This window comes from Eleutherodactylus coqui, chromosome 8 (assembly GCF_035609145.1).
Source record: "Eleutherodactylus coqui strain aEleCoq1 chromosome 8, aEleCoq1.hap1, whole genome shotgun sequence".
NCBI classification, from domain to species: domain Eukaryota; kingdom Metazoa; phylum Chordata; class Amphibia; order Anura; family Eleutherodactylidae; genus Eleutherodactylus; species Eleutherodactylus coqui.
The window spans coordinates 177344827-177355672 of record NC_089844.1 but is presented as its reverse complement, the minus strand read 5'-3'; the positions used below and the strand labels follow the sequence as shown (position 1 = coordinate 177355672).

General features: G+C 64.9%; 2 protein-coding genes across 2 annotated transcripts; both read left to right on the top strand.

Moving 5' to 3' along the window:
- The first annotated feature begins 933 nt into the window (after positions 1-933).
- LOC136578040 (involucrin-like) lies at positions 934-2703 on the top strand. The gene is made up of 3 exons (XM_066577948.1): positions 934-1093; positions 1531-2249; positions 2341-2703. The coding sequence occupies exons 1-3, from the start codon at positions 934-936 to the stop codon at positions 2701-2703; spliced, it is 1242 nt and encodes a 413-aa protein (XP_066434045.1).
- Positions 2704-4533: 1830 nt separating this feature from the next.
- LOC136578039 (involucrin-like) lies at positions 4534-5760 on the top strand. Its single transcript, XM_066577947.1, has one exon. The coding sequence runs from the start codon at positions 4534-4536 to the stop codon at positions 5758-5760; it is 1227 nt and encodes a 408-aa protein (XP_066434044.1).
- Positions 5761-10846: the final 5086 nt, after the last annotated feature.

The window sequence follows — 10846 nt, the reverse complement described above, 5'->3', positions numbered from 1 at the left end:
TGTGTGGAGGAGAGCGACTGGAGTCTCCAGTGCGTGGAGGAGAGGGACTGGAGGCTCCAGTGCGTGGAGGAGAGGGACTGGAGGCTCCAGTGCGTGGAGGAGAGGGACTGGAGGATCCAGTACGTGGAGGAGAGGGACTGGAGGCTCCAGTGCGTGGAGGAGAGGGACTGGAGGCTCCAGTGCGTGGAGGAGAGGGACTGGAGGCTCCAGTGCGTGGAGGAGAGGGACTGGAGGCTCCAGTGCGTGGAGGAGAGGGACTGGAGGCTCCAGTGAGTGGAGGAGAGGGACTGGAGGATCCAGTACGTGGAGGAGAGGGACTGGAGGATCAAGTGCGTGGAGGAGAGGGACTGGAGGATCCAGTACGTGGAGGAGAGGGACTGGAGGATCCAGTACGTGGAGGAGAGGGACTGGAGGATCCAGTACGTGGAGGAGAGGGACTGGAGGCTCCAGTGCGTGGAGGAGAGGGACTGGAGGCTCCAGTGCGTGGAGGAGAGGGACTGGAGGCTCCAGTGAGTGGAGCAGAGGGATTGGAGGCTCCAGTGCGTGGAGGAGAGCGACTTGAGGCTCCAGTGCGTGGAGGAGAGTGGCGTCAGGCTCCAGTGCATGGAGGAGAGCGACTTCAGGCTCCAGTGCATGGAGGAGAGCGACTTGAGGCTCCAGTGCGTGGAGGAGAGCGGCTGCAGGCTCCAGTGCATGGAGGAGAGCGGCTGCAGGCTACAGTGCATGGAGGAGAGCGGCTGCAGGCTCCAGTGCGTGGAGGAGAGAGGCTGCAGGCTCCAGTGCGTGGAGGAGAGAGGCTGCAGGCTCCAGTGCGTGGAGGAGAGAGGCTGCAGGCTCCAGTGCGTGGAGGAGAGAGGCTGCAGGCTCCAGTGCGTGGAGGAGAGAGGCTGCAGGATCCAGTGCGTGGAGGAGAGAGGCTGCAGGCTCTAGTGCATGGAGGAGAGAGGCTGCAAGTTCCAGTGCGTGGAGGAGAGCGAGTGGAGGCTCCAGTGCGTGAAGGAGAGTGAGTGGAGGCTCCAGTGCGTGGAGGAAAGCGGCGGCAGGCTCCAGTGCGTGGAGGAGAGCGACTGGGGCCTCCAGTGCGTGGAGGAGAGTGACTGGGGCCTCCAGTGCATGGAGTAGAGCGGCTGCAGGCTCCACTGTGTGGAGGAGAGCGAGTGGAGGCTCCAGTGCGTGGAGGAGAGCGAGTGGAGGCTCCAGTGCGTGGAGGAGAGCGAGTGGAGGCTCCAGTGCGTGGAGGAGAGCGAGTGGAGGCTCCAGTGCGTGGAGGAAAGCGGCGGCAGGCCCAAGTGCGAGGAGGAGAGCGTCTTCAGGCTCCAGTGCGTGGAGGAGAGCGACTGCAGGCTCCATTGCATGGAGGAGAGCGGCTGCAGGCTCCAGTGCATGGAGGAGAGAGGCTGCAGGCTCCAGTGCGTGGAGGAGAGAGGCTGCAGGCTCCAGTGCGTGGAGGAGAGAGGCTGCAGGCTCCAGTGCGTGGAGGAGAGAGGCTGCAAGCTCCAGTGCATGGAGGAGAGAGGCTGCAAGCTCCAGTGCGTGGAGAAGAGCGAGTGGAGGCTCCAGTGCGTGGAGGAGAGCGAGTGGAGGCTCCAGTGCGTGGAGGAAAGCGGCGGCAGGCCCAAGTGCAAGGAGGAGAGCGTCTTCAGGCTCCAGTGCGTGGAGGAGAGCGACTGCAGGCTCCATTGCATGGAGGAGAGCGGCTGCAGGCTCCAGTGCATGGAGGAGAGAGGCTGCAGGCTACAGTGCGTGGAGGGGAGAGGCTGCAAGCTCCAGTGCGTGTAGGAGAGCCAGTGGAGGCTCCAGTGCGTGGAGGAGAGCGGCGGCAGGCTCCAGTGCGTGGAGGAGAGCGGCGGCAGGCTCCAGTGCATGGAGGAGAGCGACTGGAGGCTCCAGTGCGTGGAGGAGAGCGCCTGCAGGCTCCTGTGCATGGAGGAGAGCGCCTGCAGGCTCCAGTGCGTGGAGGAGAGCGTCTGCAGGCTCCAGTGCGTGGAGGAGAGCGAGTGGAGGCTCCAGTGTGTGGAGGAGAGCATCTTCAGGCTCCAGTGCGTGGAGGAGAGCAGTTGCAGGCTCCAGTGCATGGAGGAGAGCGAGTGGAGGTTCCAGTGCATGGAGGAAAGCGGCGGCAGGCCCAAGTGCGAGGAGGAGAGCGTCTTCAGGCTCCAGTGCGTGGAGGAGAGCGACTGCAGGCTCCATTGCATGAAGGAGAGCGGCTGCAGGCTCCATTGCATGGAGGAGAGCGGCTGCAGGCTCCAGTGTGTGGAGGAGAGAGGCTGCAGGCTCCAGAGCGTGGAGGAGAGAGGCTGCAGGCTCCAGTGCATGGAGGAGAGAGGCTGCAAGCTCCAGTGCGTGGAGGAGAGAGGCTGCAAGCTCCAGTGCGTGGAGAAGAGCGAGTGGAGGCTCCAGTGCGTGGAGGAAAGCGGCAGCCAGCTCCAGTGCGTGGAGGAGAGCGGCGGCCGGCTCCAGTGCGGGGAGGAGAGCAGTTGCAGGCTCCAGTGCATGGAGGAGAGCGAGTGGAGGTTCCAGTGCATGGAGGAGAGGGACTGGAGGATCCAGTACGTGGAGGAGAGGGACTGGAGGATCCAGTACGTGGAGGAGAGGGACTGGAGGATCCACTACGTGGAGGAGAGGTACTGGAGGCTCCAGTGCGTGGAGGAGAGGGACTGGAGGCTCCAGTGCGTGGAGGAGAGGGACTGGAGGCTCCAGTGAGTGGAGCAGAGGGATTGGAGGCTCCAGTGCGTGGAGGAGAGCGACTTGAGGCTCCAGTGCGTGGAGGAGAGTGGCGTCAGGCTCCAGTGCATGGAGGAGAGCGACTTCAGGCTCCAGTGCGTGGAGGAGAGCGGCTGCAGGCTCCAGTGCGTGGAGGAGAGCGGCTGCAGGCTCCAGTGCGTGGAGGAGAGCGGCTGCAGGCTCCAGTGCGTGGAGGAGAGAGGCTGCAGGCTCTAGTGCATGGAGGAGAGAGGCTGCAAGTTCCAGTGCGTGGAGGAGAGCGAGTGGAGGCTCCAGTGCGTGAAGGAGAGTGAGTGGAGGCTCCAGTGCGTGGAGGAAAGCGGCGGCAGTCTCCAGTGCGTGGAGGAGAGCGACTGGGGCCTCCAGTGCGTGGAGGAGAGTGACTGGGGCCTCCAGTGCATGGAGTAGAGCGGCTGCAGGCTCCACTGCATGGAGGAGAGCGAGTGGAGGCTCCAGTGCGTGGAGGAGAGCGAGTGGAGGCTCCAGTGCGTGGAGGAGAGCGAGTGGAGGCTCCACTGCGTGGAGGAGAGCGAGTGGAGGCTCCAGTGCGTGGAGGAAAGCGGCGGCAGGCCCAAGTGCGAGGAGGAGAGCGTCTTCAGGCTCCAGTGCGTGGAGGAGAGCGACTGCAGGCTCCATTGCATGGAGGAGAGCGGCTGCAGGCTCCAGTGCATGGAGGAGAGAGGCTGCAGGCTCCAGTGCGTGGAGGAGAGAGGCTGCAGGCTCCACTGCGTGGAGGAGAGAGGCTGCAGGCTCCAGTGCATGGAGGAGAGAGGCTGCAGGCTCCAGTGCGTGGAGGAGAGAGGCTGCAGGCTCCACTGCGTGGAGGAGAAAGGCTGCAGGCTCTAGTGCATGGAGGAGAGAGGCTGCAAGTTCCAGTGCGTGGAGGAGAGCGAGTGGAGGCTCTAGTGCGTGAAGGAGAGTGAGTGGAGGCTCCAGTGCGTGGAGGAAAGCGGCGGCAGGCTCCAGTGCGTGGAGGAGAGCGACTGGGGCCTCCAGTGCGTGGAGGAGAGTGACTGGGGCCTCCAGTGCATGGAGTAGAGCGGCTGCAGGCTCCACTGTGTGGAGGAGAGCGAGTGGAGGCTCCAGTGCGTGGAGGAGAGCGAGTGGAGGCTCCAGTGCGTGGAGGAGAGCGAGTGGAGGCTCCAGTGCGTGGAGGAGAGCGAGTGGAGGCTCCAGTGCGTGGAGGAAAGCGGCGGCAGGCCCAAGTGCGAGGAGGAGAGTGTCTTCAGGCTCCAGTGCGTGGAGGAGAGCGACTGCAGGCTCCATTGCATGGAGGAGAGCGGCTGCAGGCTCCAGTGCATGGAGGAGAGAGGCTGCAGGCTCCAGTGCGTGGAGGAGAGAGGCTGCAGGCTCCAGTGCGTGGAGGAGAGAGGCTGCAGGCTCCAGTGCGTGGAGGAGAGAGGCTGCAGGCTCCAGTGCGTGGAGGAGAGAGGCTGCAAGCTCCAGTGCATGGAGGAGAGAGGCTGCAAGCTCCAGTGCGTGGAGAAGAGCGAGTGGAGGCTCCAGTGCGTGGAGGAGAGCGAGTGGAGGCTCCAGTGCGTGGAGGAAAGCGGCGGCAGGCCCAAGTGCGAGGAGGAGAGCGTCTTCAGGCTCCAGTGCGTGGAGGAGAGCGACTGCAGGCTCCATTGCATGGAGGAGAGCGGCTGCAGGCTCCAGTGCATGGAGGAGAGAGGCTGCAGGCTACAGTGCGTGGAGGGGAGAGGCTGCAAGCTCCAGTGCGTGTAGGAGAGCTAGTGGAGGCTCCAGTGCGTGGAGGAGAGCGGCGGCAGGCTCCAGTGCGTGGAGGAGAGCGGCGGCAGGCTCCAGTGCATGGAGGAGAGCGACTGGAGGCTCCAGTGCGTGGAGGAGAGCGCCTGCAGGCTCCTGTGCATGGAGGAGAGCGCCTGCAGGCTCCAGTGCGTGGAGGAGAGCGTCTGCAGGCTCCAGTGCGTGGAGGAGAGCGAGTGGAGGCTCCAGTGTGTGGAGGAGAGCATCTTCAGGCTCCAGTGCGTGGAGGAGAGCAGTTGCAGGCTCCAGTGCATGGAGGAGAGCGAGTGGAGGTTCCAGTGCATGGCGGAAAGCGGCGGCAGGCCCAAGTGCGAGGAGGAGAGCGTCTTCAGGCTCCAGTGCGTGGAGGAGAGCGGCGGCAGGCTCCAGTGCATGGAGGAGAGCGACTGGAGGCTCCAGTGCATGGAGGAGAGCGCCTGCAGGCTCCTGTGCATGGAGGAGAGCGCCTGCAGGCTCCAGTGCGTGGAGGAGAGCGTCTGCAGGCTCCAGTGCGTGGAGGAGAGCGAGTGGAGGCTCCAGTGTGTGGAGGAGAGCATCTTCAGGCTCCAGTGCGTGGAGGAGAGCAGTTGCAGGCTCCAGTGCATGGAGGAGAGCGAGTGGAGGTTCCAGTGCATGGAGGAAAGCGGCGGCAGGCCCAAGTGCGAGGAGGAGAGCGTCTTCAGGCTCCAGTGCGTGGAGGAGAGCGACTGCAGGCTCCATTGCATGAAGGAGAGCGGCTGCAGGCTCCATTGCATGGAGGAGAGCGGCTGCAGGCTCCAGTGTGTGGAGGAGAGAGGCTGCAGGCTCCAGAGCGTGGAAGAGAGAGGCTGCAGGCTCCAGTGCATGGAGGAGAGAGGCTGCAAGCTCCAGTGCGTGGAGGAGAGAGGCTGCAAGCTCCAGTGCGTGGAGATGAGCGAGTGGAGGCTCCAGTGCGTGGAGGAAAGCGGCAGCCAGCTCCAGTGCGTGGAGGAGAGCGGCGGCCGGCTCCAGTGCGGGGAGGAGAGCAGTTGCAGGCTCCAGTGCATGGAGGAGAGCGAGTGGAGGTTCCAGTGCATGGAGGAAAGCGGCGGCAGGCCCAAGTGCGAGGAGGAGAGCGTCTTCAGGCTCCAGTGCGTGGAGGAGAGGGACTGGAGGCTCCAGTGCGTGGAGGAGAGGGACTGGAGGATCCAGTACGTGGAGGAGAGGGACAGGAGGATCCAGTGCATGGAGGAGAGGGACTGGAGGATCCAGTACGTGGAGGAGAGGGACTGGAGGATCCAGTACGTGGAGGAGAGGGACTGGAGGATCTAGTACGTGGAGGAGAGGGACTGGAGGCTCCAGTGCGTGGAGGAGAGGGACTGGAGGCTCCAGTGCGTGGAGGAAAGGGACTGGAGGCTCCAGTGAGTGGAGCAGAGGGATTGGAGGCTCCAGTGCGTGGAGGAGAGCGACTTGAGGCTCCAGTGCGTGGAGGAGAGTGGCGTCAGGCTCCAGTGCATGGAGGAGAGCGACTTCAGGCTCCAGTGCGTGGAGGAGAGAGGCTGCAGGCTCCAGTGCGTGGAGGAGAGAGGCTGCAGGCTCCAGTGCGTGGAGGAGAGAGGCTGCAGGCTCCAGTGCGTGGAGGAGAGAGGCTGCAGGCTCCAGTGCGTGGAGGAGAGAGGCTGCAGGCTCTAGTGCGTGGAGGAGAGAGGCTGCAAGTTCCAGTGCGTGGAGGAGAGCGAGTGGAGGCTCCAGTGCGTGAAGGAGAGTGAGTGGAGGCTCCAGTGCGTGGAGGAAAGCGGCGGCAGGCTCCAGTGCGTGGAGGAGAGCGACTGGGGCCTCCAGTGCGTGGATGAGAGTGACTGGGGCCTCCAGTGCATGGAGTAGAGCGGCTGCAGGCTCCACTGCATGGAGGAGAGCGAGTGGAGGCTCCAGTGCGTGGAGGAGAGCGAGTGGAGGCTCCAGTGCGTGGAGGAGAGCGAGTGGAGGCTCCAGTGCGTGGAGGAGAGCGAGTGGAGGCTCCAGTGCGTGGAGGAAAGCGGCGGCAGGCCCAAGTGCAAGGAGGAGAGCGTCTTCAGGCTCCAGTGCGTGGAGGAGAGCGACTGCAGGCTCCATTGCATGGAGGAGAGCGGCTGCAGGCTCCAGTGCATGGAGGAGAGAGGCTGCAGGCTCCAGTGCGTGGAGGAGAGAGGCTGCAGGCTCCAGTGCGTGGAGGAGAGAGGCTGCAGGCTCCAGTGCGTGGAGGAGAGAGGCTGCAGGCCCAAGTGCGAGGAGGAGAGCGTCTTCAGGCTCCAGTGCGTGGAGGAGAGCGACTGCAGGCTCCATTGCATGGAGGAGAGCGGCTGCAGGCTCCAGTGCATGGAGGAGAGAGGCTGCAGGCTCCAGTGCGTGGAGGAGAGAGGCTGCAGGCTCCAGTGCGTGGAGGAGAGAGGCTGCAGGCTCCAGTGCGTGGAGGAGAGAGGCTGCAAGCTCCAGTGCGTGGAGGAGAGAGGCTGCAAGCTCCAGTGCATGGAGAAGAGCGAGTGGAGGCTCCAGTGCGTGGAGGAGAGCGAGTGGAGGCTCCAGTGCGTGGAGGAAAGCGGCGGCAGGCCCAAGTGCGAGGAGGAGAGCGTCTTCAGGCTCCAGTGCGTGGAGGAGAGCGGCGGCAGGCTCCAGTGCGTGGAGGAGAGCGGCGGCAGGCTCCAGTGCATGGAGGAGAGCGACTGGAGGCTCCAGTGCGTGGAGGAGAGCGCCTGCAGGCTCCTGTGCATGGAGGAGAGCGCCTGCAGGCTCCAGTGCGTGGAGGAGAGCGTCTGCAGGCTCCAGTGCGTGGAGGAGAGCGAGTGGAGGCTCCAGTGTGTGGAGGAGAGCATCTTCAGGCTCCAGTGCGTGGAGGAGAGCAGTTGCAGGCTCCAGTGCATGGAGGAGAGCGAGTGGAGGTTCCAGTGCATGGCGGAAAGCGGCGGCAGGCCCAAGTGCGAGGAGGAGAGCGTCTTCAGGCTCCAGTGCGTGGAGGAGAGCGGCGGCAGGCTCCAGTGCATGGAGGAGAGCGACTGGAGGCTCCAGTGCATGGAGGAGAGCGCCTGCAGGCTCCTGTGCATGGAGGAGAGCGCCTGCAGGCTCCTGTGCGTGGAGGAGAGCGCCTGCAGGCTCCAGTGCGTGGAGGAGAGCGAGTGGAGGCTCCAGTGTGTGGAGGAGAGCATCTTCAGGCTCCAGTGCGTGGAGAAGAGCAGTTGCAGGCTCCAGTGCATGGAGGAGAGCGAGTGGAGGTTCCAGTGCATGGAGGAAAGCGGCGGCAGGCCCAAGTGCGAGGAGGAGAGCGTCTTCAGGCCCCAGTGCGTGGAGGAGAGCGACTGCAGGCTCCATTGCATGAAGGAGAGCGGCTGCAGGCTCCATTGCATGGAGGAGAGTGGCTGCAGGCTCCAGTGTGTGGAGGAGAGAGGCTGCAGGCTCCAGAGCGTGGAGGAGAGAGGCTGCAGGCTCCAGTGCATGGAGGAGAGAGGCTGCAAGCTCCAGTGCGTGGAGGAGAGAGGCTGCAAGCTCCAGTGCGTGGAGAAGAGCGAGTGGAGGCTCCAGTGCGTGGAGGAAAGCGGCGGCAGGCCCAAGTGCGAGGAGGAGAGCGTCTTCAGGCTCCAGTGCGTGGAGGAGAGGGACTGGAGGCTCCAGTGCGTGGAAGAGAGGGACTGGAGGCTCCAGTGAGTGGAGGAGAGGGACTGGAGGATCCAGTGCGTGGAGGAGAGGGACTGGAGGCTCCAGTGCGTGGAGGAGAGGGACTGGAGGCTCCAGTGAGTGGAGCAGAGGGATTGGAGGCTCCAGTGCGTGGAGGAGAGCGACTTGAGGCTCCAGTGCGTGGAGGAGAGTGGCGTCAGGCTCCAGTGCATGGAGGAGAGCGACTTCAGGCTCCAGTGCATGGAGGAGAGCGACTTGAGGCTCCAGTGCGTGGAGGAGAGCGGCTGCAGGCTCCAGTGCGTGGAGGAGAGTGGCTGCAGGCTACAGTGCGTGGAGGAGAGCGGCTGCAGGCTCCAGTGCGTGGAGGAGAGAGGCTGCAGGCTCCAGTGCGTGGAGGAGAGAGGCTGCAGGCTCCAGTGCGTGGAGGAGAGAGGCTGCAGGCTCCAGTGCGTGGAGGAGAGAGGCTGCAGGCTCCAGTGCGTGGAGGAGAGAGGCTGCAGGCTCCAGTGCGTGGAGGAGAGAGGCTGCAGGCTCCAGTGCGTGGAGGAGAGAGGCTGCAGGCTCCAGTGCGTGGAGGAGAGAGGCTGCAGGCTCCAGTGCGTGAAGGAGAGAGGCTGCAGGCTCCAGTGCGTGGAGGAGAGAGGCTGCAGGCTCTAGTGCATGGAGGAGAGAGGCTGCAAGTTCCAGTGCGTGGAGGAGAGCGAGTGGAGGCTCCAGTGCGTGAAGGAGAGTGAGTGGAGGCTCCAGTGCGTGGAGGAAAGCGGCGGCAGTCTCCAGTGCGTGGAGGAGAGCGACTGGGGCCTCCAGTGCGTGGAGGAGAGTGACTGGGGCCTCCAGTGCATGGAGTAGAGCGGCTGCAGGCTCCACTACATGGAGGAGAGCGAGTGGAGGCTCCAGTGCGTGGAGGAGAGCGAGTGGAGGCTCCAGTGCGTGGAGGAGAGCGAGTGGAGGCTCCACTGCGTGGAGGAGAGCGAGTGGAGGCTCCAGTGCGTGGAGGAAAGCGGCGGCAGGCCCAAGTGCGAGGAGGAGAGCGTCTTCAGGCTCCAGTGCGTGGAGGAGAGCGACTGCAGGCTCCATTGCATGGAGGAGAGCGGCTGCAGGCTCCAGTGCATGGAGGAGAGAGGCTGCAGGCTCCAGTGCGTGGAGGAGAGAGGCTGCAGGCTCCAGTGCGTGGAGGAGAGAGGCTGCAGGCTCCAGTGCGTGGAGGAGAGAGGCTGCAGGCTCCAGTGCGTGGAGGAGAGAGGCTGCAGGCTCTACTGCATGGAGGAGAGAGGCTGCAAGTTCCAGTGCGTGGAGGAGAGCGAGTGGAGGCTCCAGTGCGTGAAGGAGAGTGAGTGGAGGCTCCAGTGCGTGGAGGAAAGCGGCGGCAGGCTCCAGTGCGTGGAGGAGAGCGACTGGGGCCTCCAGTGCGTGGAGGAGAGTGACTGGGGCCTCCAGTGCATGGAGTAGAGCGGCTGCAGGCTCCACTGTGTGGAGGAGAGCGAGTGGAGGCTCCAGTGCGTGGAGGAGAGCGAGTGGAGGCTCCAGTGCGTGGAGGAGAGCGAGTGGAGGCTCCAGTGCGTGGAGGAGAGCGAGTGGAGGCTCCAGTGCGTGGAGGAGAGCGAGTGGAGGCTCCAGTGCGTGGAGGAAAGCGGCGTCAGGCCCAAGTGCGAGGAGGAGAGCGTCTTCAGGCTCCAGTGCATGGAGGAGAGCTACTGCAGGCTCCATTGCATGGAGGAGAGCGGCTGCAGGCTCCAGTGCGTGGAGGGGAGAGGCTGCAAGCTCCAGTGCGTGTAGGAGAGCTAGTGGAGGCTCCAGTGCGTGGAGGAGAGCGGCGGCAGGCTCCATTGCATGAAGGAGAGCGGCTGCAGGCTCCAGTGCGTGGAGGAGAGAGGCTGCAGGCTCCAGTGCGTGGAGGAGAGAGGCTGCAGGCTCCAGTGCGTGGAGGAGAGAGGCTGCAGGCTCCAGTGCGTGGAGGAGAGAGGCTGCAGGCTCCAGTGCGTGGAGGAGAGAGGCTGCAGGCTCCAGTGCGTGGAGGAGAGAGGCTGCAGGCTCCAGTGCGTGGAGGAGAGAGGCTGCAAGCTCCAGTGCGTGGAGGAGAGAGGCTGCAAGCTCCAGTGCGTGGAGAAGAGCGAGTGGAGGCTCCAGTGCGTGGAGGAGAGCGAGTGGAGGCTCCAGTGCGTGGAGGAAAGCGGCGGCAGGCCCAAGTGCGAGGAGGAGAGCGTCTTCAGGCTCCAGTGCGTGGAGGAGAGCGGCGGCAGGCTCCAGTGCGTGGAGGAGAGCGGCGGCAGGCTCCAGTGCATGGAGGAGAGCGACTGGAGGCTCCAGTGCGTGGAGGAGAGCGCCTGCAGGCTCCTGTGCATGGAGGAGAGCGCCTGCAGGCTCCTGTGCGTGGAGGAGAGCGTCTGCAGGCTCCAGTGCGTGGAGGAGAGCGAGTGGAGGCTCCAGTGTGTGGAGGAGAGCATCTTCAGGCTCCAGTGCGTGGAGGAGAGCAGTTGCAGGCTCCAGTGCATGGAGGAGAGCGAGTGGAGGTTCCAGTGCATGGCGGAAAGCGGCGGCAGGCCCAAGTGCGAGGAGGAGAGCGTCTTCAGGCTCCAGTGCGTGGAGGAGAGCGGCGGCAGGCTCCAGTGCATGGAGGAGAGCGACTGGAGGCTCCAGTGCATGGAGGAGAGCGCCTGCAGGCTCCTGTGCATGGAGGAGAGCGCCTGCAGGCTCCAGTGCGTGGAGGAGAGCGTCTGCAGGCTCCAGTGCGTGGAGGAGAGCGAGTGGAGGCTCCAGTGTGTGGAGGAGAGCA

Excerpts from the sequence above, each read along its gene's own strand:
- LOC136578039 (XM_066577947.1), top strand. The coding sequence starts at position 4,534 with ATGGAGGAGAGCGACTGGAGGCTCCAGTGCGTGGAGGAGAGCGCCTGC.
- LOC136578040 (XM_066577948.1), top strand. The coding sequence starts at position 934 with ATGGAGGAGAGAGGCTGCAAGTTCCAGTGCGTGGAGGAGAGCGAGTGG. Across the intron at positions 1,094-1,530 it reads CCTCCAGTGCGTGGAGGAGA|TGCGTGGAGAAGAGCGAGTG; the intron begins GTGACTGGGGCC and ends TGCAAGCTCCAG. Across the intron at positions 2,250-2,340 it reads GAGAGCGGCTGCAGGCTCCA|TGCGTGGAGGAGAGAGGCTG; the intron begins GTGTGTGGAGGA and ends TGCAAGCTCCAG.